We start from the raw sequence: 26,680 nt of genomic DNA, 5'->3' as shown, positions 1-26,680 counted from the left end.
TGCAGCGGCGTTTTGAAGTGAAGCGCGACCAGACGTAGAATGTAAGCAAAACAATCCAATTCTAAGTCAAATAAACAGAAAATATAGGTTTAAATGATTCAAAATAAGCTTTTAAAAACCACTAATATGACATGCTGGCGTTTGTGCATGAAAAACAGCTTCAGTTGGTCCCTTTCTCATGTTGTTCCATTTTCCAATCCATCAGGTGGCAACATTTTCAACAATTAAAACTCCAGCCATGAATTTATTAGTGGATTATGACGATTCAGATGCTGAGGACACCAAGCAAGAAGAAGAACCACTTCCAAGCACTACCAGTTCAGCAAAGCCTGGTCAAGCAATTCTGACATCTCCATTACATCTAGAAGAACCCAGTCCATCCATCCATGGAGGAAGATCTCAAACCCAACCCTATAAACCACCACCTGGTCAAACCTGGCCTCTTGGAAGCCATGAATCTCTCCCAGTCACAACCCCAGTGTGTTCAAAAAGAGCTCAGACCCCTCCGGCTGGACTCAGACCTTATGTATCAAAGAGACAGCGACTGATGACCCAACCACAAGCCCTTCGAGACGCTTCATCTGACCCGCAGGCCACCGACTTGCACCTTCTGTCAGAGGTGTCAGAGAGAATCAGGCCGTATATCGGGAGGAAACTGGGACGAACGGAACTGCCTAAACGTGTTCAGCATCACCTCAGCGCTCACGATGGTCCGGTTAACACGGTGCAGTGGTGCCCAGTGCCACATCTCAGCCATCTGCTGCTCTCAGTCTCCATGGACAAGACGGTCAAGGTGAGTGGTTTTTATTTAAATGTAAGATTATTGGTAAGTTTATTGTTCATTTTTCCATGGAATTGCACCCAAAATAAAGTAATGCAGCCATTAACACGTTAATGCCACAAATCTGGTTGGGACTTGAAGCCCTACTTGGCAGAATTGGCAGGGTTTAACCAAATTTGATGGTTTTGCTGCACTGACCCAACTTTTCAACTAATAAGTTCAGGATCCAGTCAAGTCCGAAAGCCTTATTTTAGCTCTCCGAAATCCACTACTGAGGCGTGTTTGGAGTCAACGTCCTGTTGGAACACCCAACCTCCAGGCTGATGGTTTGTTGTCTGAAAAATTAGCTTCCTCCCTCAATATGCAATCCACGTTATACCCAGAGCACACTAGTACCACCAACATGCCATGAAGACACAGTTTGACGAGCTTGGTGTGGATATTTTTGGTTGGTGGACTATTCTCAGTCCAGCAGTGACAGTGAGGTGTTTAAAAGCTCCATCAGCGCTGCTGTGTCTGATCCACTCATACCAGCACAACACACACTAACACACCACCACCATGTCAGAGTCACTGCAGTGTTGAGAATGATCCACCACCTAAATAATACCTGCTCTGTGGTGGTCCTGTGGGGGTCCTGACCATTGAAGAACTACAAAGTGCTTCTATATGGTAAGTGGAGCTGATAAAATGGACAGTGTGTGTAGAAACAACGAGGTGGTTTAATGTTATGGCTGATCCTGTGCCATCTTTGCCCTTTGCAGGAATAAATATTCACGAGCTGATTTGTCAGTTCGTCTGAGAGAATTATGCCCCTCCGACGTCCCCTACCTGCTGAGAAAGAGCAGCGCGGAGCAGATGGTGGAATTTATTGGCCGGTGTGCAGCTGGAATACCCGCTGATTTGCAGTCTGATGCGACCCGTCCAACTTTTATTATTATTGATCGTTCATGACCGTTATTAATCAGCTGTGCGGTCTGATTAATGTCAGGTTAACGAGTCAGTGCGTCATTGTGATGAATCTAGAGCGGTGCAGATTTTGCACTTTTAACAAGCCAAATCAGAAATGAAACGTAAACCGCAGTGCAGCACGGTGGCCCAGGAGATGGGTGCAGCGGGTGTCCATGGACCTGGGTTCAGATTTCATCCCATTGTTTAAGGACATACTAGAGAGTTTTAAGCACCCTGTCCAGAGATGGCATTAGGTCCATGGGTTTGATCCTTGTGTCCAGTCACCCCCATATGAGTCCTTCTATTACTCTTGGTTTTTAAAACCTTCCCACCTTTGAAAACACGCATCAGATGGCGTGGTCACTCCAAGTTGCCACTAAGTGTAAGCCAGCTGTTCTTTTTTTTAAACCCTGGGTCGCAACCCTTGGGTTGGTCACAGAGTCTCTTTTAACAGGCACAAATTGGAGGCTTGTAAACCACAGTGGGATCAGATTGCCACCATTGTGTTTTGTTTTGACACTTTGTTTGTGTTGCCTGGGTCGCGGTAAAAATCCTAAACAGAATTTGGGTCACTTGGAAAAACCCTGGTTCAAGCAGGCATCGAGTGTGGTGGTTGTTGATAGATTGGTGCCCGATCCAGAGTGTTTACGCTCGGCTCTCCCGGTCGTGTCTGTTCGATCACAATGGGTTGTATTGAAGACTGATGGTGAATTGGTGAAGAAACCACAGACCTGGGTTCGATCCTTTTCTCTGCGGTTCATGTGGTTTTCTTCTGGGTTCTCCAGTTCTCTCCCACCATCCAAAACCAAGCAGCACTGAAATTGCCCTAGTAGCTGCTTTTGATGGCAGACCGGTGGCAGACAGAAATTAAAATGATTTGCAATTTGAGCCACGGTAGCTCTTCTAATAATTCATACCAGATGCCTTAGACTTTCATCTCCTCTGCTATCACTGAGTCTTGGCTGCCTTCACAGCCTATGGGTGGTTTGTAACTTGGACCATCTATATATGTGTAACCTTCATCTCGTGTGTTGGCAGGTTTGGGATGGCGCAGGCAGTGGCCGTCATCTCCAGACGTACTCTTCTCATTCCGGAGCCGTGCGGGACGCCTGTTGGTTGCCGTGTGGCCGGCGCATTCTGTCCGGCTCCTTCGATAACGCAGCCTGCGTGACAGATGTGGAGACAGGTGTGTAATTTCAACACTGTCAGACTCAATGTTTGGATACTTTACAGGGGAGGAAACGAAATCTATAGGGTGTAAGTGGTGTTGCAGAGACCCGCTTTAAACATGATGGGGCGACCAGTCCGGGCAGGTGGACACATTAGGTCACATATGATGGAAGTGAAGCCGGTCAGGTTGAGGTGAGGCCTCCAACAGTGGCTCGGTGGGTAGCACTGTCGCCTCACAGCAAGAAGGTCCTGGGTTCGATTCCCAGGTGGAGCGGTTTTGGTCCTTTCTGTGTGTAGTTTGCATGTTCTCCCTGAGCTCCGGTTTCCTCCCACAGTCCAAAGACATGCGTTAAAAACTTAAACTGGTGAATCTTGTGTACCCAGTAACTACCTGTCCTGTCATGAATGTAATCTGTCTACCATCTAAGTGCCCGGGCTGACTCCTATCTACCATCTAAGTGCCCCATCATAACTGGCAGTGCCTGCAGTGCCTGCCACAGTCCAAAGATGTGCAGGTGAGGTGATCTGGAGATACAAAATTGTCCATGACGTTAAAATCCTAATAAAATAAATACTGTCTGGTCGAGCCACTGGCATAAGTAAAAAGATTTAGGGGGTCCGGAGAAATCCCAGTCCGTGAGCACTGGACACCACTGTTGAATGTGCATGATAATTATGGTATTTTCATATTTTTCCACCACGTGACTTTGACTCAACCAGGCCAAAAATAATTCGATGGAAAAAACATAAAATAAATAAATAATCAATCTTCAAACGGCACGTCTCTCCCATTATCCTCCTTGCAGCCGAACTAATTGCATTTCTTAATTAAAAGGTTCACGAAGCAATTAATTATGCGTGAGCCTGATTTCTTCCTGCACCGGAATGAAAAAACTATTTATGTATCAAGCAGATGGAGAAAAACACTCGGTGACATTCAGTGGATAGAGATTTTCATTTTTATCAACCGCTGTATACCGGTCAGGGTTGTGGTTGCTCAAGGCAGAACTATTCTGGACAGGGTGCTAATCCAGCTCCACTTACCATATAAAAGTACTTTGTAGTTCTACAATTACTGACTGTAGTCCATCTGTTTCTCTGCATGCTTTGTTAGCCCCCATTCATGCTTTTCTTCAGTGGTAATGACCCCCACGGAGCAGGTATTATTTAGCTGACATGGTGGTGGTGTGTTCGTGTGTGTTGTGCTGGTATGAGTGGATCAGACACAGCAGCGCTGCTGGAGTTTTTATGTACCGTGTCCACTCACTGTCCATTCTATTAGTCACTCCTACTTAGTTGGTCCACCTTGTAGATGTAAAGTCAGAGACGATCGCTCATCTATTGCTGCTGTTTGAGTTGCTCATCTTCTAGACCTTCATCAGTGGTCACAGGACGCTGCCTACAGGGTGCTGTTGGCTGGATATATTTGGTTGGTGGACTATTCTCAGTCCAGCAGTGACAGTGAGGTGTTTAAAAACTCCAGCAGAGCTGCTGTGTCTGATCCACTCATACCAGCACAACACACACTAACACACCACCACCATGTCAGTGTCACTGCAGTGCTGAGAATAATCCACCACCCAAATAATACCTGCTCTGTGGTGGTCCTGTGGGGGTCCTGACCATTAAAGAACAGGGTGAAAGGAGGCTAACAAAGCATGCAGAGAAACAGATGGACTACAGTCAGTAATTGTAGAACTACAAAGTGCTCCTATATGGTAAGTCGAGCTGATAAAATGGACAGTGAGTGTAGAAACAAGGTAAAAAAAAAACAAGGTATAAAATCATAATCTGACTGAGCCCTGAATTTAACCCCACTGATTAGGCACAAATTCCTACAGAGGCAAGTCGGAACGACTTTATTAGAATGGTCAGGTGTCCACATACTTTTGGTCAATAACACTATTGTAAGTCTATTTAATGACAGTATTTAAGATGTTGGTGTTTATTTAATAAAAATATACTTCTCTTTTTCAGGTCAGGTGATCACCAGGGTCGATAACCAGTGCAGAGTGACCTGTGTGGCCGTCCAGCCCTCGGATCCCGCCGTGTTTCTGTGTGGAGGGTTCAGTCCCGAGGTGAAGGCCTGGGATTCTCGGACCCGCACGGTTAGTCCTGATATGCATTTCAGGGCACACGGCTAGCGCAGGGGTCTAAAACACTAGCCGTTATTGGTCGTGTCTTGGGGAGGGGGACCCGGATGGGAATTTGGTCACTGACATCAATTCCATTGGGCAGCTTTGTTATGAATTGAAATGTCGATGGTGAGTCAGGCCTTTATAGAGAAGTAACGGCTTTGCACTGGTGGCACCACTGCTAAGATCTCGAGCTCTTAAGTTCGAATCCCAGCTCTGCTCCTGGCCGACTAAAGTGATTCCTCATCGGTGCTGTAATTGCGGCCTCTACTGGTTGACTGAAAGCTTCTGCACATAGATGGCGAATAATGGAGAGCAGTGCGCGACTCTCCGTACGCGATACAGATCTCTATGTGAACCTGCAGGTTGCTTTCATCCTTAGAATTTAAATATCAGTGGTTCATAAGAACAAGGTCAAACAGCAGACACTGACCGGACCGGTTTTACCGCCACTTTATCCTGGTTGGGGTTGCAGTGGGTCCTGCTTTCCCAGAATCACTGAGCAGAGTGACCATCCAACTTATTCGAATGTCACTCAACAACCACAGAGTGACATCAAGGGACATAAAATAAGAATGGCAGCTTGTTGCACCAAGTATTGATTTCTTGAGCTCCTCCTGAGGTTTTACCACCACTTTATCCTGGTCAGGGTTGCAGTGGGTCCTGCTTTTTCAGAATCACTGAGCGCAGTGCAGTTAAACACCCCAGACAGGATGCCAGTCTATCACAAGGTCTCTGGTCATACATGACCAACCATGCCTATATGTAAACGATCGATTGCTCAGCTGGGGATTCGAACCCTGATCCCAGTGGTTGTGGGCTAGTGTAGTTTACAGCTGTGCCACCGAGCGCCCATAATCTAGTATTTATAGGATGTTCTAGATGTGTTATTTTGGAACTGGATGTCCACCATGCTTATTGTCAGGTGTCCATATACTTTCGACTATGTAACCCAGCTGACTGTTCGTACACCTGACCTCCTTTCTTCATGTGTTTTAGATGGTCAGAGCCTACAAGGCCACGATTCAGCAGACGCTGGACATCCTGTTTCTGGCTGATGGGAAGGAATTTGTCACCAGCAGCGACGCGGTCAGTCGGGATTCTGCTGACCGCACCCTGATCGCTTGGGACTTTGGGACTACCGCCAGGATCTCCAACCAGATGTTCCATGTAAGAGATTGAAACCATTGTAAAAATGCACCCATGAAATGCTGAGCTTGTTTAACTTGTTTTGCTGGTTAGACAGCATACACTATTGTGCCGAAAGTATGTGGACACCCTGGACAACTGGGGTATATCCAGTTACAGTCCCCACATACCTGAAAATCATAAATATTAATATGAATCTCATTTTGTTGCTTGTGAACAGGAGCGATACACCTGTCCCAGTCTGGCGCTTCATCCACAGGAGGACACCTTTGCTGCTCAGACCAACGGAAACTACATAGCGCTCTTCTCGGCTCGTCGTCCTTACCGGATGAACAAGACAAAACGATTCGAAGGACATAAGGTCAGTCTGTTCTTTGCATTGTAGTTGTAGCCTAGTAGTTAAGGTACTGGATTAGTAAGGTCGATTTGAAAGGCCGCTGTTTAAGCCCTACCATTGCCGGGATGCCACTGTTGGACCCTTGAGCAAGACATCTATACACAATAATCACCAATAATTACGAAGTGAAAACAGGGTTTAGTTTTATTTTACTGCAATTTAAATCGTTTATTTAGGTGTTACGTATTAGAATGGTAGTAGTTCCATGCAGCTAGTGAAGGAAATTAGGCAGCAGTGATGCCTGTATCGATATCCCTGTTTGTAGGTATTTATTCGTACCGCCACTTCGTATCTTCACTTTGTACTTGTGTTCAAGCCAATGCATCCGCTTGTGTGTTGTAGGTCGAGGGCTACGCGGTGCAGTGCGAACTGTCTCCAGATGGAACCGTTCTGAGCACGGGCAGTTCCACCGGCTCCGTGCACTTCTACGACTTTCATAGTTCGCGGAACCTGTTCACGCTCGCCGCTCATCAGCAGGCATGTTTAAACGCGACCTTCCACCCCGTACTGCCCGCCCTGGTCGCCACGTGCGATTGGGCCGGGGAGATCAAGGTGTGGAACTGAGCGCTCCGAGCCCTGGACTTTGTGCACTTGGGAACCGGACTGCAGGGTTTCATATTTGGAATGACGTTCATTTATTTAAATGGAATTTGTGGCCGTGAGTGTTTTAGCAACTGTGTTGACTTCTGTGTAGGTGCTGCTTTATGTTGATACACACTTGATCCATGCTTGTATTTTTTTATTGTTCATTGTTCTTTTAGATTGCTGACTATAACTTAGATAGGCCAGGAAGATTAGCAACACGTTTCCTGTGGTGGAGAAACGATTTACCATCTGCCTTTACAATCGAAGTGTAAATAAACACGATGTTTGTGCTCAGCAGTGTATCGATCACATGTACGTTTGTAGTAATCAAATCTGAGCATACACCATCAACCATAACATTAAAACCACCTCCTTGTTTCTACACTCACTGTCCATTTTATCATCTCCACTTACCATATAGAAGCACTTTGTAGTTCTACAATCACTGACTGTAGTTCATCTGTTTCACTACATGCTTTGTTACCCCCCTGTCACCCTGTTCTTCAATGGTCAGGACTCTCCCAGGACCACTACAGAGTAGGTATCATTTGGATGGTGGGTCATTCTCAGCACTGCAATGACACATGGTGGTGGTGTGTTAGTGTGTGTTGTGCTGGTATGAGTGGATCAGACACAGCAGCTCTGCTGGAGTTTTTAAACACCTCACTGTCACTGCTGGACTGAGAATAGTCCACCAACCAAAAACATCCAGCCGACAGCGCCCCGTGGGGCGATGAAGGTCTAGAAGATGACCGACTCAAACAGCAGCAATAGATGAGCGATCGTCTCTGACTTTACATCTACAAGGTGGACCAGCTAGGTTGGAGTGTCTAATAGAGTGGACAGTGAGTGGACAGCACACACTAACACACCATCACCATGTCAGTGTCACTGCAGTGCTGAGAATGATCCACCACCTAAATAATACCTGCTCTGTGGTGGTCCTGTGGGGGTCCTGACCATTGAAGAACAGCATGAAAGGGGGGTAACAAAGTATGCAGAGAAACAGATGGACTACAGTCAGTAATTGTAGAACTACAAAGTGCTTCTATATGGTAAGTGGAGCTGATAAAATGGACAGTGAGTGTAAAAACAAGGAGGTGGTTTTAATGTTATGGCTGATTAAAGTCAGGGCATCTGTAAGGTTGAGTGATAAGAACCTGAAGCATGACGGAGATTCTCATTCATCTTTATTTACTAAGAAACATACAGCAAAATGTAGAACCATGCATCAAGCATTTAACCCACTCGTTCTTGGCGATTTTTTCATTCTGAGGTAGAACAGGACAGGAAAACGTTAACAAACACCCGACATATCAAGGACACTCAGCGTTTACAACAATATTGTACGTTTTGTCTGGGTGCTGATGGCACCTGTGGTTTGTATCGTAACCACGCTGATGTAGACACAACACAGCAAATCTAAACTCACAAACACTTGCATGAAATCTTCTCAGGGACCTCAGGCCTCGTTGTTAAATGAGATATTTCTTGACTACAGCTTCAAATTCACACTATATGACCAAAAGTATTTGGACACCTGACCATAAGCTTGTTGAACATCTAATTTAAAAGCAATTAGATATTTGTGGATTAATTGAAATAGCGTGACCACTATGTGATCTGTTCAGCTTCATTCTGAGAGAAGAACTTTAAAGTATGTGTGTGGGAATTTGTGCCAAGTTAGTCAGAGCATTTGTATGGCTGGACACTGATGTTGAACCAAGAAAGCCACGATTGATGTTCCAGTTCATTCAAAGCTGTTCAGGGGGGTTGAATTTCAGTGGATGTTTGTGCACAGACTGTAAAGGGCCTTCCCTCAACTGTTGCTGCGAAGCTGGAAGCGTATACTATCCTTTACATAATTTATTCAATACCTGTTGGCAATTGTTGTGGCTGTACCAGATACATTCAAAAATTATAAGAAGTGTCCCAATACTTTTGTCCATATAGTGTATCTGTGCCTAAATTAATATGGTCAGTTTGTCTGCGACTGAAGCTCAAGCTATACGATGGGGTATTTCTAGAGATTTTAGGAACCCAAATTGTCCCCTTTGTTGAGAGGAAATTCGTCTGGATGGTGAGAAAGCAAGAACCACAAACACCCTTGTGCCATGAATTAACTGCTGTAACAGGTGTCTTTGCCTACAGTCAAGCAAGCTTTACATCACTATGGGCTTAGAGTGAAGAGCCCGCATCTAAATCAACACCAGTAAACTTGATTGAAGTTTGAAGTGTTGTTGATGAAGGAAACATGTCATTTAAACCCAACAGCATTATACTGTGAAACATGGTGGTGGCAGCGTTATGCTCTTAAGGGAAACCGGTTCTATGCAGAAAGTCAGTGAAATATTGACGGTTGCTTCAAGATTCTTTACTCTTATGCCATCATGTGACCTCACTTGTGTTAGAGTACGTCCCTTAGCTCTCCATTTTCCCCAAGTCTTGTTATTTTACCCTTTCTGTGAGTGTGTTGTGTGTGTGTGTGGGCGTGTGCGGGCTTTCAGGGATCTATTGGTGGAGCGAGTTGTCTTCAGAGCACCAATCAGATCTTCCAGCCACTGCTACCTCTCACCTGATCCTCATTACCTCCTCGTTAAGCAGTGCATAAAGACAGCAGCTTTCTCTCCACTCCTTGCCAGATCGTCTGCGCTACGTTGCTGGTATCGTGCTGAAGCACGAAATGCTAAAGCTACCTTTAGGCTCCTATGCCTGGTGTATTTCCTGGTTTGTTCACTGCTCTTGTTTTTTTGCCTGTTTCAGTTCCTACCTCCTGCTTAACTCCGTGGTACCACCTCCCAGCTGTGTTCCTCGCCGCCAAGACCTTCCTGTCTTGACTGTCTGGATTCAGTCTACCAGCTTCTTGTCTCGCTAAGCTACGCCACACTCTCTGCCTCCTGCCTGTCCGTCCAGCTCTGCCCTCCTGGCCCCCTTGCCGTGTTCTCAGCCTCGCCAGCCGGCTCCCCGTTCCCATCCAGTCTCTACCAGTTCCTTTACCTCCCTTGTATTTGCTATAGTTGTTGTTAATAAACTTATCGCCCCTGGTCTTAGTCTTATTCTCTGCATTGTGGTTCCATCTTTCTGTCCAGTTGGTCTTAGACCCTAACAACTTGTACCTCAGGTTGGTGGATTATCGACCTCACTGGACCATTTTTTCGGATGTTTTTTCACGTTAATGCTTCCTAGCAGCCGCCTTTTTACTCCCGATGTTTGTGGTGATTGACGGTCACAAGCTTTATCGCAGTAAGAGCCAAATTGTAAGGCTTATAAAATTTTGATTGCTTATAGGGTTTGTCTGCAAACTTAGTGATCTTTCTAGGTAGACACATTTTATGACATCCTACACTCCAGAATAGAAGGCATGTCTAAATTCTAGTCTAGATTCCTTAAAATGCTGCCTGTTTACTCAGGTGGCGCAGCGGTAAAAACACACGCTGGAACCAGAGCTGGGATCTTGAATACATCGTATCGAATCTCAGCTCTGCCTGCCGGCTAAGGCTGAGCGGCCACATGAACAACGATTGGCCTGTTGTTCAGATATGGGCGGGACTAAGCCGGATGGGGTCTCTCTCCCATGACTGGTGCAATTACGACCTCTGCTGGCTGATTGATGGCACCTGCACAGAGATGAGAAAAAAAGTGCGCTGATCAGGGTGTGTCTCTCCGTACACAACGCTGAGCTTCACTGCACTCGTCAAAAGTGTAGGTGATGGGATGCTCACAGCATGCGGCCCACGTGTTGGAAGGGGTTAGCTTCATTCTCCTCAATCAGAGCAGGGATCGGCATTGGTGGAGAGGAAGCATGATGCAATCGGGCAGTTGAACTCGCTGCCTATTAAGGTGCCTTATTTCGAAACTATAATCTGACTGAATAACGAAGGCGTGTCCGATGCCTTCTTAGTGGACTTGTCAGTGACAATTTAACCATTTTTGGTATACAGAGAGATGTTAGCTGGCATGCTAGTGGGTTGTGCTGCCTCAGCCCATTGGTTTGAATGGCCTGAGGCTAATTGTGTTAGCTTGGTAAGCAACTAATCAGCGTATAAGTAGTGCGTCTAAATAATCTGCTTTATGAGTTCGATGTCTTATTAGAATCCTCTCTACTTAGGCAGCAAGTCAGCTGACTAGGTTTTCAGACAGACCCCTAGTTTCTGTCTTTTCCTCTCTTAAAATAAACAATAAATGTGTTGTCGTAAGACAAATCAAATTGTGAGGAGCAGCTATGTAGGATTTTTTCGACAGACGGTGGGATTGTACAGTTTGCATGTTGTAAACATTGTTTTCAAGGCTGATTTCTCAAAACACAGTGGCCCCTAAGGAATAGTTACATTTCACTTAAAACAGGACTAACAGACCCAAACACTTGCAATAGTGTGCAATAAAAAAAACAATTAAACCTTAGGACATAATATTCTTGGTCAGTTTTGCACAACTTTATCCACCTCTTACTCAAGGAAGACAAGCACTGGCACCAGTAGTAGTGGCACCCAGTTAGTGAAATGAATTTTTCCTGGTGGCCTTTAATCTGTAACAGTAGCATTACTTCTGACTTACACTCCCTACAGTAGTTTGTTCCTCAAATGGGCTTAACTGAAGAGTGTCCTTAATTTAATGCCTATTTCTGTTTGTATAAGGATCATGCATGTATGTACTGGCACCCAGTTTCCTCCTTATAAACCTTACAGCTTTTTACCTTTCTCGATCCTTGCCTCTTGGGACTCAAGGAAGACAAGCATCAAGGCTCTTCTATGTACTGGCACCCAGTTTCCTCAAACCTCACAGCTTTGTACCTTACACGATCCTCGCCTCTTGGGACTCAAGGAAAACAGGCATCAAGGATCTTCTATGTACTGGCACCCAGTTTGATTCTATTTGTACTTATTTCTAAAACATTTTCTAGCTGAATTATCTTGTTTACTCAAGATCTGTACGTTAAATTGGGAACGAGGTCTAGATACAAATATAATTAATATCTCTTTGAAATGCCCCCAATGCTAAATGCTTAAAAACTCTCAACCCCTTTATTGTAATCAGAAAGGCCGAATGTCACGGTAAAAAGTCAAGCTTTCTAACTGCCAGCTGTTAGACCAGTGGTACATGCTAAGTCTCAGGCAGCTTATTTTAATTGAGCAGCGTTCCATACAGCTGTGCTTTTGTCAGACTGTCCTTTCTACTGAGTCCTGTGCTTCCGAATTTTTGGTGCTGTTCAGAGGTCTTCCTTTGTGGCCCTGGACTGTGAAGCTGGTAGTGCTGCATGTTGGAAGCCTCGAGCGGACTTTGGTGTAAGGATTCAGCTGAGCTGATAGGGCTTACATCTACGTATTCTTTGTTCACCTTACCCACAGTGCTCTCGTTGTCCTTTGAGCCTCCAGCATGGAAGAAGCTTCCTCTTGAGTCCTGGCTGTTAGACATTGACGGGTACATTGGCCCTTTTTTGGTCTTACCCACAGCCGCGTTGTGGTTGGGACTCGGTGCCAGGCTGGAGTTGGACGAATTAAGGAAACGGGCATCCAGCATGGGTGTTTGAAAGACCTCCTCACCTTCCTGGAAGCTGCTGTATAGGGGTCCCAGCTTAATCTTGCAAGGGCCCGTTGCAAAGTGCTGCTCAGAAAAACTGTGAGGAGAAGCTCGGCCTGGCTTGCGATATGAAAAGGCGTTGACGTCCTCCACGCTCATCCGCCTCCAGCGGCCTGTCAGCTCCTCCTCGGAAAAGTGGATGCTGCTAGCGCTGTCTCTCGGCACGCCCGAGGAGCCCATGCTTTGGTACGGCTCGCTGTAGCAGGATGCAGTCCGGGAATAGACAGGAAAGTTGTCCTTTTCTGGGCTGGAGGTCATGTGCTGAAAGCTATGCGACTTGGGAACCCTGGGACTCTCCTTACCATAGGAGGATAGACTCTTCTGCTCGTAGTCACCCTCCGGCCAGTCCATATATAGAGCCAGGTGAGAGGAGGAGAGGGTGCTGCTGGGAATGTGGCCCTTGTCATCCGAAGCAGCGCTAAAGCTGGAGTAAGAGCTGGAGGCTCTTGTGGACCCTGCTGCAAATCCAGGGAGAAGTGTGTTCTGGGCAAAGCTAGGGTAGAAGTTGTCCTCTCCAGGGTTGCTGTCAGTGGAGTTCTGGGCTTGGAGAGGGTTGGCCGCTTTGCCCTGGAGGTCTGCGCTCTGTCTACGCTCTTGCCAACGGTCCCGTCGTCTTTCCTCGGTGGGGCAATAAAGCGCCGTATCGCTACTGTACAGGTCCAAAGATTTGTAGACCACACGCCGTTGCAGTGTGTCCCCACTGCTCATGTCTTTGTTTGCCAGGTAATCTGGGTCTGGAGGCTGTGGGCTTGGCGATCGCGTGACTGGACAGCTACTACCTGGCTCTGGCTTTGGCGACACCTTTGTAAATACCAAGCTGGGTCCTGCATCCGGATAGGAGAAGTTGCAAGGACCCATGCGTCTATCAAGATCCTTGTTCTCAGTGTGGGGACTTCCCTTGTCTTGACGGTCAACGGGCAGCTAAAAAAAGACACATAGAGTGTTAGGGTGGAGGATGTAGGACACTTGATCGTCTGGCTAACACACACCAGGCCTAAGACTTAAAATCGAGTCTTGGTTCTGGTGGTAGGCTAGTATGTTAGACTGCAGCGCTGTCTGAGCATCCCCCACTTCATTTTAACACACATACTGGAAGTAAAGAACATTCTCTGAGCGATTCTCTTCTCTATTCGGGAGCCCGAGTGCAATATTTTAATTTATTCATTTATTATAGCTTGGTTCTCATTTGCACGTACTCTGAGATCTCTCGAGCTCCCGTGGCTGCCAACTGGAGCTATAATTTCCCTTATTTCACTCGCAGCTAATTACCCCATTTACTTTGTTTTAAATCCCCCTTCCACAGCCCGCCTGTATGTTCCTCAGTTTCAAACTTTCTCTTTTAACTTTCATCTCTTATACAAAACCTTTACAGTTTAACCCTTTGGACTTTGCACGCTTTTCATTAGTAGATATTTTTGGGTCGTATTACATGCGCCCCATCTAATGCCTTAGATCTCTCCACAGATGTTTAATAATGAACGAGTCACTGAAATGTCAGGGCCATAACCAAAGCATCAGCTTCTTAAAGCTTGCATTTCTTAATGTGGCTTATGTTGTATTCTGAAGTGTGAGTGTGAGCATCTTTTCAGCTTCAGTTTTTTTCCAGGCTAGTTATGATACTTAAAACGTGAAATCTATTCTTCTGTCTACTGGTGCGATGTTTCCTGTGTCACTCGCTTGCTTGCTGGCAGTTGGCATGGTGCCCTTTTTCTGACCGTTAACTCAACATATTTGGGGATGAATTATTGATTGTAAGCCCGTCCTCGTCCAACATCAGTATATTAACTGACAAATCCTGTTTTAACTGAATGAGCAGAAGTTTGCACAGATTCTACTGAATTTTGTGGAACTCCTTCCCACAAGAGTGGATGCTTAATAGTATTAGTATTTTTTATTAATATATATTACTATATTATTTTATATTTAATTACTATTATTACTCTGTTATGGTTATTCAATTTGATAATGATTACTGTTAATAATTAAAGCTATAATAAGTATATATTATTATTATATATTATAATTATTATTTTTAATACCCTTACTATTATGTTTAAAGGTATTATTTACATTTACATTTGATTCATTATTATTATTATATTTTTATTTTTATAAATGATTTAATAATTTTATATTTAAATTTAATACTTAATACTTTTTAAATATTTTATTATTATATCCTTATGATAATAATTATTATTACAATTGCTGCTATTATTTTTTGTTAATACTATAATATTTATTGTCTTTATTATTACTATAATTATTGCTGTTTTTGTTATTATTAATAATTTATATTAATATCAATTATTTTTAATATTATTATTATTATTTTTAATACTTTTATGTTTAAATGTATTATTTAAATTTACAATTGATTAATTATTATTATTATTATATTATTATTATTTCTATAAATTATTTACTAATTTTATACTTACGTTTAATACTTAATACTTTGTTTTTATTAATTTTGTTTTATTATATCCTTATGATAATAATAATTATTACAATTGTTGCTATTATTTGTATTAATACTTTTTGTCGAGTTTTATTATTACTATAATTATTGCTGTTACTGTTATTATTAATAATTAGTAGGATTATTGTTGTTAAGATTGTAATTATTATTATTAATGTTAATGCTACAGTAATAGTAATTACTGTTGTTGCTATTATATTACTATAATTATTGCTTTATTATTATTATTATTATTATTATTATTAATGCAGTAATAATAATAGATATTAATTTTGTTGTTGCTATTATTCCCTCCAGTCTCAGTAATTAAGAAATGTCAGATCATCCTTTGCAGAGCAGGCAGGGTAACATGGACTCACCTCAGACAGCTTGTGTGCTCTGTAATGGGATTTTCCACACTGTAGGAGCTGAGCGGCGAGCTTGCAGTCCTTTCTGTACAGCTCCTACAGAGAACAGAGCATCAGTCCTGCGTCCTAGCAACAGCACATCCCTGCTAGTTGACCCCCACTGACCAAATATGATTTGGGTCAGGAAGGATTGTCAGTGTGCTTACTTTATTAGCCTTTCACTCTAAAAACGTCCCAACTCTTTTGAAATGAAGGCTTGTTATTGAGGAGTAAATGTTCCTTACATTGTCTTCTCGTAGTTTTTCAATGGTGATCTTGGCTTCCATCAGGTGGTTATTGAGTACGATGATCTCTCGACTCATCGCCCTTTTCTCCTCCTCATGGTGCTGCGTCTATAACAAAGAAATTTAAACCTTAAATTATTATGTATTGTTATTATTGCTAATTAAAAACAAAGACATACCAGCGTACATTTTTGACCAGAAGTGTGTAGACGACTGTGCACAAAACAAGGTCCGTAGGTACGCGATTTTCCAACTTTGATGTGGAATATCTCCAGCAGCCTTGCAAAGAGCCACTGAACGTGGACTACGAGCGGCGTCTGCATACTTTTGACTTCACTTTTGAGTGTATACAGCAAGACTTAGTAAAGCAGAGTGCATTTCCAATCTCATTTCGTTACCGCTTGATTGTATTTGCGTTTCATTCCCAGTTCACAAATCATGTGATACATTTGCAATGGCCTGGAGTAATGTACAGCACCATGACTGAATATTAATATGCTACTATTGATTGGTGGATTGGAGTTCTTGATGTGGTCCAGTTAACAATTTAGCTGCTACTTTGCATTTTAGCGCCACCTAGAGTGCTAATCTGGAAGTCAGTTTGGGTTTTTAAGCTAAATCAGCTAAGCCTTATAATTGGGATTTTGTTGCTGAACTGTCTTTGGGGTCTGTGGGAATTTGTGCCCATTCAGTGTCTGATGGCAAGTTCTTATTAATGCTAATGCTAATGACTTTGAAATGAAAGGAATCCATCCAGAGGTAGGAAATATAGTAAATTGCTGTTGCCCAGGGGTCCAAGTTATTGTATCTCACTACATTGGCATTACACACAAAATGTTCCCAGATTGGTTGGGGGCATTTAGCAAGTATTTACAACCACTGTTCCTCTTTGCTCATGCTTGGTCCATGTTTGACATCCTTAGTCCATGACCGTTACTCTGGATAGACCTGAAATGTAGGTGTCTACTATTTTTCCCCTCTTTGCACCTGATTTGTGTCGCCACAGGTTACATGACTCCATGTATTCCTCCACCTCCTTGTCATTTTAATCTGCCTTGAGCTTTTTTTCCCAAAAGTCCCAGACAATCCAATGTGGGGTCGTGACCCAGAAGTTGGACTAAAATGATTGTATGACCAGAGACTCGAGAGGAAGTTAGGACAGTATTTTTTGAAAAGAAATTGGATCTTCATGTGTGTACAGCTCTAATCACTTTAACCTAACGACTCTTGGATGTATCCGGGCGTCAAAGCGTGAATGGCGTTGCCCGTTGTCAGCAGCGAAGCCCGCGACTGCATTCACAGACTCTTGGAAGTAATGGCTCCCTAATCAGATCCTAGCGCGCGCCCAGCGCCTCAGCCATCGATCGCGTTCCATCTTTGATCACGTAATTGCTCGGAGAGTAATGAAAGCGGTGCGGCGCAGCACACCAGAGGTTTATCGATCAGAGCCGCTGCAGGACGAGGTCACGTCTTCACTTTTTGTCTCACAGCAAGAAGGTCCTGGGCGGAGTTTGCATGTTCTCCCCTTGTCTGCGTGGGTTTCCTCCCACAGTCCAAAGACATGCAGTCAGGTTCATTGGAGACACTGAATTGCCCTGTAGGTGAATGGGTGTGTGAGTATGTGTGTCTGCCCTGTGATGGACTGGCGCCCTGTCCACGGTGTTACTGTGTGCCTTGTGCCCATTGAAAAGCTGGGATAGGCTCCAGCAACCCCCTCCCCCCCTGCAATCCTGATTGGATGAGTGAGTGAGTGAGTGTACCTAGTGTCATGTAGTGAAGGTGATATTCTGCTTTAGGGCCGTTCAGCTACCAGTGGAGCAATTAGGACAAATGACCTCGAATGTCTTGAATCTTGGACACAGTTCAGGGTTTTAGCAGAATAACGACCTTTTTAAACCAGTCCTAGTCTCAATGTCAAATTCATGACAGGAAAGCAGCACAGTTGGGTCACAGTATGAAAACATCCTAGGGACAGACAAGCAAATAGTGGGTGTGTGGTTTATGTGTATGGTTTCGATCTAGACTGTCTTACCGCTTGCTGGATCTTGTCCTCCAGTTCCTGGTTGATCCTCTGCAGTGCTGCGTAGCTGCTCTGTATCCTGCAGTCACAGTAAAGGAGGAGAAGTCAGCAACAGCAGCAGCAGTAAAAATCCACAAAAGAGCCGTGCAGGGACATTCAACACAGCAGAAATGAAGAGCTGTAGATCAATGGGTTCCAAACTGCTCAGTGTTCATGCCACCCTGGGAGTAAGTTCTTTGCTCACGGCAAACCAAACTAACAGCGTTCTCTAACCATACATAAAATAATAATCAAAATAATAATAATTGATGATGATGATGATGATAATTAATCACCATCAAATAATAACCATAATAATGGATTCTAATAATTATAATAATAATAATAATAAATCACCACCAAAATAAAAATCACTCCTAATAAAAAAAAAAATTGTAATATAATTAATGATAATAAAAAAAATAATTAATAATCACCATCAATATATAGAATTTACCACTACTTATAAAATAATAATAATAATAAATTAATTACCATCAAAATAAAAAATGCTACTACTACTAATAATATAATAATAATAATATTCATAATAATAATTAATGTTAATAATATTAAATTAATCACCATCCAAATAAAAATCACTCCTATTATTAATAAAAATGATAATTGTAATATAATTAATAATAATAAAAAATAATAATTAATAGTCACCATCAATATATAAAATTTACTACTACTAATAAAATAATAATAATAATAATAATAAAATAATTTCCATCAAAATAAAAAATGCTACTATTACCACAGTACTACTTTTAATAAAATTTTAATCATAATAATAATTAATGCTAATAATAATAAATGAATCACTATCCAAATAAAAAGCACTTCAACTATTAATAAAAATAATAATTGTAATATAATTAATGATTAATAATCATCAATAATCATCTATATGAAATTTACTACTACTAAAATAATAATAATAATAATAATAATAAATGAATTACCATAAAAATAAAAAATGATACTACTACTAATAAAATTATAATAATAATGATAATAATAATTATAATAATAAATTAATCACGATTCAAATAAAAATTACTTCTACTATTAATGACAAAAATAATAATTGTAACTGATAATAAAAACAATAATTATCATCAATATATAAAATGTACTACTAATAATACAATTATAATAATAATGAATGCTAATAATAATAATAACAACAACAATAATAATAGTAATTACTAATTAATTACTATCAAAATAAAAAATGCTACTACCACCACTACTACTACTAATAATAATATAATACTAATGAAAAGTCATGCACTGATCTCCGTTAATCCCCGTCTCTGTGCGGTCGCCATCGCACTAGCAGTGAGGATTCCATTCGGCCCACCCACCCTTAGACGTAGCCAATCAGGTCTGTGTACAGGCCCGATCGGCCAATAGCAGGAGTTTGTGCCCATTAGGTGAAGCATGTTTGTAAAGGAGTTGAGGTCCAGGCTATCGAACTAGTCAAACCATGTCATCATGGACCATGCTGGAATGAGAGAGGGCCTTCCTTAAACTGTTGTTACAAAGTTAGAAGCATACGATTTAGCTCTTTGTACATCTAATAGCCGTGGAACCTCAATAATTATGAGTGGTGTCCACATATGTTTGGTCATAGTGCAGTTTGCTATTAAGCTTAAGTAGTCAGTAGCTTGTGCGATGTCAGACTCGGACCACTAGAGGCGCTAAACCACACGTTCGAATTGTCGTTCCATGATTTATCTTATAAATGAAAATCATCCAGATGTGTCGAACCTGCGCAGCTTGTCGGTGAACTTCTCCAGCTCCTCCTGCGCCCGGCGGAGCTCGGTCTCCAGGTACTGCCTGGTGGATTCAAACTCGTTCTCCAACATCTCCAGCTTGTGGGTTGTGCAGGAGAGCTGCTTCCGTAGATCCTCCTTCTGCTCATGCAACGTACTTCACACACACGGGTCAGATTAAAAAAAAAACAAGAAGTCCAAATCCTTGTCCGATTGCATCTGAGGAGGGTTTATTGGCCTGCTCCACGCCCCCTTTGACGCCTGCGCAGTTCCTCGACCCCTTGCATAGCACTTGTCCAATTAATCCGGTTGTGTCCCACCCAGCAGACTTGATGGCCAATTTTATCTGCTGCAGGCACTGCCAATTGTGCCTGCTAGATGGCGCCCAGCTGACCGGAAGCAGAGCCGAGATTCGAACCCACCTGAGCTCAAAAAAATTATCATCCAAATATTTTGTAGCACCATCCAAATATTTTGTAGCACCTTGATGTTTGTTAGAAGGTAGCATGCAACAAAGACAAACAGGGACAGGTGAAGTTGATGGACAGACATCTGGGATGACGTTGTGATGGTGTGATGGATTGCACCCAAAATTTTGTGGACACCCCTCTCTCCTGGTGGTTGTTTTTCCGGCAACAGACCTTTTTTGGTTCCCCTGAAAGATCCCGCACCTCAACCCCACTAGTCCGTTTGGGATGAATTGGAATGACCACTCTAAGCTGGACCTTCCCGTCCATCCTTACTGTGTGACCTTTTCTCCCAATCTAGTCGTATCTCTCCTCCACCGCTGACCAAGGAGCTGATCTGACACACAACCGCTTCTTTTTACCATCCAGGAATCGTATAGCTAACAAAGAGTCATGCACTGATCTCTGTTATTCCCCGTCTCTGTGCAGCCGCGATCGCACCAGCAACGATGATTCCATTCGGCCCTCTCACCCTCAGACGCAGCCAATTACGTCTGTGTACGCAATTCAAGCTCGAGATCTGTGCCACCCAAGCGCCCCATAATCGCATTGCTGTCTGCATTGACAAATTCCCACAGATCTTGTAAAGAACCTTTCCAGAAAAGTGGAGGTTCTTTAAGTGTTCACATATTTTCTGCCACAATGTGTATATATTCTGCTACCGGCAGGCTGGGCGCCTACACAAACGATGATTGGCTCTTTCGTAGGGAGGGTGTCCGAGATGATTCCTCATAACTGATGCAATCACGACCTCTGCTGGCTGATCGATGGCGCTGCACAGAGACGAGGGTAAATGTGATCAGGGTGTGGCTCTCCGTACACAAAGCTGATCAGCATATGAACTCGCCTCGTGCAAGTGACAAAGATGCAGTCTGTACTGCACACGTGTCGGAGGGGGCGTGTGTCAGTGTCGGCTCTCCTCGGTCAGTGTGGAGGTCAACATCAGTAGAGAGGAAGCAAAATGCAGTCAGGTAATTGTATATGACTAGATTGGGAGGAAAGTTGGGTTGCTGTTGTTCATGCTGTTTTCCAGTCATCCGGCGACTCTTCAAGTGACCATTTGGAGGGAGTATTTTGTCTGTGATGTGAAAGGTCACATGACGCTTATAGATAATATTAAAGAGGCTAGCGGAACAAGCTTTGATGTATTTGGTACGAAATGACATGATGAGATGATTCATGGAAGTGACTTGATGGTCACTGGAGGTCGTCACTCTTACCTTCTTTTTTGATGTTTACAACCATTCCGAGCGGCTCTTACTGCGGATTTTCCGATGTAATTTTTTTTCATGATATATTTGCCCTTCAAGTGGGTAGTGATTGCAGTGGGGGGGTGTGGTGTTGGGATCAGGGGGAGGGAATGTCAATGCCCAGACATTGTCCAGAAAGGACCCTAGGTTTTCTCCTCAGAACCAGACAGTAGTTGTCTTTCAGGATCGATCCTGATAAAAGAAAGGAGACAGAATTCGGTTACGCACAGTTCGTATGGAAGTTGGTTTATTTCCTCTTAGTTTAGTTTAGAAACATTCTTGAAGGTGTGTTGGCCCGGACAGACCATTCCTTGAGTAACCGGTTTCCAGTTGTTGACTGTATTCATGGTATATAGTTTCAATTTAAAAGGTTTGTTGAGAAGTATGTAGACGGCACCTCTAATAATCATGTTCAGGTGTTTCAGTCACACCCGTTCCTAACAGGTGTACAAAATAAATAATAATGTGGCCCCAGGCAAAGACATGCTTCAGAAAATATGGTGTTCTTCAGGAACTGTGGTGGCTTGTACGCAGCCCTGACCTCTCAACCCTATTGGAAACCAACCCAACCAAACCTTATTGGAAACCAACCCAACCAAACCCTATTGGAAACCAACCCGAAACCAACCCTACCAAACCCTATTGGACACCAACCTGAAACCAACCCGAAACCAATCCAACCAAACCTTATTGGAAACCAACCCAACCAAACCCTATTGGAAACCAACCCGAAACCAACCCTACCAAACCCTATTGGAAACCAACCTGAAACCAACCCGAAACCAATCCAACCAAACCTTATTGGACACCAACCCAACCAAACCCTATTGGACACCAAACCTTATTGAACATCAACCCAACCAAACCCTACTGGAAACCAACCCAAACAAATCTTATTGGAAACCAACCCATCCAAACCTTATCATGCCGAGCGCTGAGCAAAGCTGCGAATCGAATATTTGGAGGCATCAGCTCTAGTGGTAGAGGAATACAGAGAGTGTAGAGCGCTCCTCTTTATGTATTTTACTGTATTAAAATTAATCCAATTCATGATATTTAGCATTTGGAACATTTGAGTGCTTCAAGTGTTGGACTTCTACATCTGGCTTTTACCTTTTAACCCCAGACCTTCCCCTTTATAAGTTAAATCCATGTCAGTCAGACTCCAGAACACACACACACACACACACACACACACACACTTTGTAACGGCTCCACACTGTTGTTGCCCGAGGCAGCTTTGCTATCTGAGCGAGCTCTCTGTCCGTCTCCTCTGGGGAAGACTCTGTCTGTTTGACTGCCTCTTTAATATGGGAAACCACAGCCAGACCGGCTGACACACACTCCTCCAGCCTCCCGAGTTTTAAACCCAACAGCTAGCTCAGCCACACGGGCGAATAAAAAACCAGAATAGAAAACCAGACACTACAGCAGGTATCGACTGGTTATTAGCATGTTAATTACTTTTTAACCGCGTCTCGTGCAGCAGGTTGTAGAACAGAACACGTCTCTTATTTATTTATCGCTAAGCAATACGCTGCTGGACGTAACGATCGAATCTTTTTTAGCGTAGCACATTGAGTACTTTGCTACACATTGCTAATTCAGTAACAATAAAATGTAATGACTTATTAGCATGTGTGTTTATGAATGGAATTCCACAGAGTATTTACATAATAATCCACACATTAATTTGCTACAACCCCGAATCAGAAAAGGTTGGGACAGTATGGAAAATGCAAATAAAAGAAAAACATTTTATTACATTTACTTTGACTTTTATTTGATGTCAGACAGGATGAACCTGAGATATTTCATGTTTTATCTGCTCAACTTCATTTCATTTATTAATAAACATCCATTCCTGCATTTCAGGCCTGCAACACATTCCAAAAAAAGTTGGGATGGGGGCAATTTAACTAAATAATGATGTGATTCCAAAGGTGATTACGTACAAAAGCAGCATCCAGGAAAGGCTGAGTCTCTGATGAGCAAAGATGATCTCCAGTTTGTCCACAAATGCGTGAGAAAATGATTGAAATGTTTGAAAACAATGAACCTCAAAGTAAGATTGGACGGGATTTGCATATTTCTCCCTCTACAGTGCATAATATCATTAAACCATTCAAGGAATCAGGAGGAATTTCAGTGTGTAAAGGCCGAGGGCGCGAGCTTAACCTGAACGCCCGTGATCTTTGATCCCTCAGACGACACTGCATCAAGAACCTCCACTCAACAATAGCTGATATAACCACATGGCTGAGAGATTACTTTGGCAAACCTTTGTCGAGCACTACAATACAGAGTTACTGCACAAATGCCACTTAAAACTTTACTGTCCGGAAGCGGTGTCGACTTCTCTGGGCTTGGAGGCGTCTAAGATGGACCATCACACAGTGGAAACGTGTATTGTGGTCAGATGAATCAGCATTCCAAGTCTTTTTTGAAAAAAATGGACGCCTTGTGCTCCGGACCATGGTATGGGGTTGTGTCAGCGCCCTCGGTGAAGGTCATTTACACTACTGTGATGCAGCATTAATGCAGAAAAGTACATTGAGATCTTTGAGCAACATGTGCTGCCTTCAAGACGTCCATGCATTTTTCACATTACACAAAATACACACATTACAAAGGCATGGCTGCGGAAGAAGAGGGTATGGGTACTAGACTGGCCTGCCTGCAGTCCTGACCCGTCCCCAATAGAGAATGTGTGGAGGATTTTGAAACGACGAGTGAGACAAAATAAAAGCTGAAACACTAAATCACTTGGTCTCCTCAGTGAAAAGGAACAGCGACATTACAAAGTGGTAAATGCTTTATCGTCCCAACTTTTTTTGGAATGTGTTGCAGGCCTGAAATGCAGGAATGGATGTTTATTAATAAATGAAATATCTCAAGTTTATCCTTGTCTGCAATGAAGTCAGAGTAAATGTAAGAAACACTGTGGTTTCATTATTTGCATTTTCCATGCTGTCCCAACTTTTTCTGATTTGAGGTTGTACAATAAATGAGAAGACAAAAACAGTTCCTGCAACAGCTTGGGCAATAAATCCAGCACATTTGTAACCATGATGAATTCTTTGCATGATCGTGCACTAGTACTAGTTGAATCCTTCCTCAGTAAACAGCCGTAATTAAAACCACTGCATCGAGTGTCTATAAAAATACGACTCGATCTCGATCCTGAATTAAATCCTGCTCTTTTCTTTCCGACTCTTCTCCTCTGACGTGCTCCTCTGGAAAAGCGAGCGTCTCTGTTGGCCCCGGTACAACTTGTAGCGTACAAAATAAGCTCCCTGATTCACAACGCACCACCCACGCACCCACGCACCAGCACCCGGCAGCATGCACACGAGGCTCGCTCAGCTTACCGTCTGTTAGCTTTCCGTCTCATTTTCGGCTCGGATCACCGCCTGCACACCGCCTGCGTGTGTGTGTGTGTGCATGTGTGTGTGTGTGCGGATCCTGGCTCTTGTGCAGCGTGCATCACAACCAGCCCTGCTAGTCCCTCCGCGCAGAGCGGCTCCGGCGAGCGGAGAACAGCTCAGACGCAGCAGGAGAGAGAGATGATGGGAGAGACAGCCGGAGGATGAATGAACGGAGGGTGGAAGGGGGGAGAAAGGAGGATTCAGCACAGATCAGAAGCGAAAGACGCCAACCTACCTCGTGGCATGAGCTGCTCCGTCTGAGGCCTTGACAAACACACAGACAAAAAAAAAAAGGATTTATATGATGAAAAGTGAAGAAGGTTCTGTCTATAGGAACCGAACGGGCACAAATTCCTACAGACACAGACAAATAATATGTAAAAGGCTTCTAGAAAAAAATGGAGAAGGTTCTATCGGCACCAAATGGGCACCTACAGACACAGAAGAAAAATAAGGAGGGTTCTGTCTATGGGCACAGAATGGGCACAAATTCCCACAGACACAGAAGAAAAATAAAGATGTTTTTTTCTATTGGCACCAAATGGGCCTAGTGACCTGGGTTTGAACCTCATCTCCGGTCACAGTCCCATTTGCTGTTCTACGTCCGTCCCATTGTCCCACGTCTATCTCACTGTCCCATGTCCGTCCCATGTTTGTCTCATTGTCCCAAGTGCTGTCCCAAGTGCTGTCCCACGTCCGCCCCATTGTCCCGCATGCTGTCCCGCATGCTGTCCCACGTCTGTCCCACGTGCTGTCCTCGTCCTAGTGACCTGGGTTTGAACCTCATCTCCGGTCGCTGTCACATGTGCTGTTCCACGTACGTCCCACTGTCCCACGTGCTGTCCCACGTCCAGGTGTTAGTGACCTGGGTTTGAACCTCATCTCCGGTCACAGTCCCATTTGCTGTTCTACGTCCGTCCCATTGTCCCACGTCTATCTCACTGTCCCATGTCTGTCCCATGTTTGTCTCATTGTCCCAAGTGCTGTCCCACGTCCGCCCCATTGTCCCGCATGCTGTCCCACGTCTGTCCCACGTGCTGTCCTCGTCCTAGTGACCTGGGTTTGAACCACAGCTCTGGTCACTGTCCTACATGCTGTCCCACGTCCAAGTGCTAGTGACCTGGGCTTGAACCTCAACTCCGGTCTCTGTCCCATGTGCTGTTCTACGTCCGTCCCACCGTCCCAAGTTCTCTCCCACGTCCGTCCCACTGTCCCACGTGCTGTTCCACGTCCGGCTCACTGTCCCACATGCGGTGATACGTTTGTCCCACATGCTGTCCCACGTTTGTCCCACGTGCTATCCCATGTACATCCCACAGTTCCACATGCTGTCCCACGTCCGCCCCACTGTCCCACGTGCTGTCCGACATCCAGGTCTTAGTGACCTGGGTTTGGACCAAAACTCCGGTCACTGTCCCACGTCCTTTCGGACCCCTTGTGACCCTAAATGAACTTTGCACGTTAAAAGTAACTCTGGACGGGTCTTTTGAATATTCCATCTTATCTTATGGTGATGTTTATTGCAGCGTGGTAAATAATCCCACAGATTTATGATGTAATAAAGAAGTAAGATCATTTTTAATGATTCCTATAGAGAAAATTGCATTTAATAATAACATAATATTTCATATCTAAGGAAACAGACTGACAAAATTTCATGACGATGCAAATTTGAGTCTCAAAATCCATTAAAACCCCCCAGCAGGGATGGCGTATGATCGACACCCACTAGCTGTAGGATGACTCATAGCTGTTACAGTGACGGTGCTTCCTCACTAGGCTGCGGTGAGCTTACTCACCACACAGAGCAAAACCCGGCTCAGCAAATCTA

General features: G+C 43.6%; 2 protein-coding genes across 2 annotated transcripts; one reads left to right on the top strand and one right to left on the bottom strand.

Moving 5' to 3' along the window:
* Positions 1–7,465, top strand: wdr25 (WD repeat domain 25). Its single transcript, XM_063007620.1, has 7 exons — positions 1–41; positions 206–793; positions 2,771–2,918; positions 4,880–5,010; positions 6,037–6,207; positions 6,407–6,547; positions 6,926–7,465. Exons 2-7 carry the CDS (start codon positions 239–241, stop codon positions 7,145–7,147), a joined length of 1,368 nt encoding a protein of 455 aa, XP_062863690.1. The 5' UTR covers positions 1–41; positions 206–238; the 3' UTR covers positions 7,148–7,465.
* A 4,693-nt stretch (positions 7,466–12,158) lies between these two features.
* LOC134325398 (brain-enriched guanylate kinase-associated protein) lies at positions 12,159–24,919 on the bottom strand. The gene is made up of 6 exons (XM_063007578.1): positions 24,793–24,919; positions 19,700–19,861; positions 17,891–17,957; positions 15,859–15,966; positions 15,587–15,670; positions 12,159–13,666 (listed from the first exon to the last, which is right to left on the bottom strand). The coding sequence occupies exons 1-6, from the start codon at positions 24,813–24,815 to the stop codon at positions 12,290–12,292; spliced, it is 1,821 nt and encodes a 606-aa protein (XP_062863648.1). The 5' UTR covers positions 24,816–24,919; the 3' UTR covers positions 12,159–12,289.
* Positions 24,920–26,680: the final 1,761 nt, after the last annotated feature.

This window comes from Trichomycterus rosablanca, chromosome 13, assembly GCF_030014385.1.
Source record: "Trichomycterus rosablanca isolate fTriRos1 chromosome 13, fTriRos1.hap1, whole genome shotgun sequence".
NCBI lineage: Eukaryota > Metazoa > Chordata > Actinopteri > Siluriformes > Trichomycteridae > Trichomycterus > Trichomycterus rosablanca.
The sequence above is the reverse complement of the archived record's forward strand: the minus strand, read 5'-3'. Positions and strand labels throughout refer to the sequence as shown.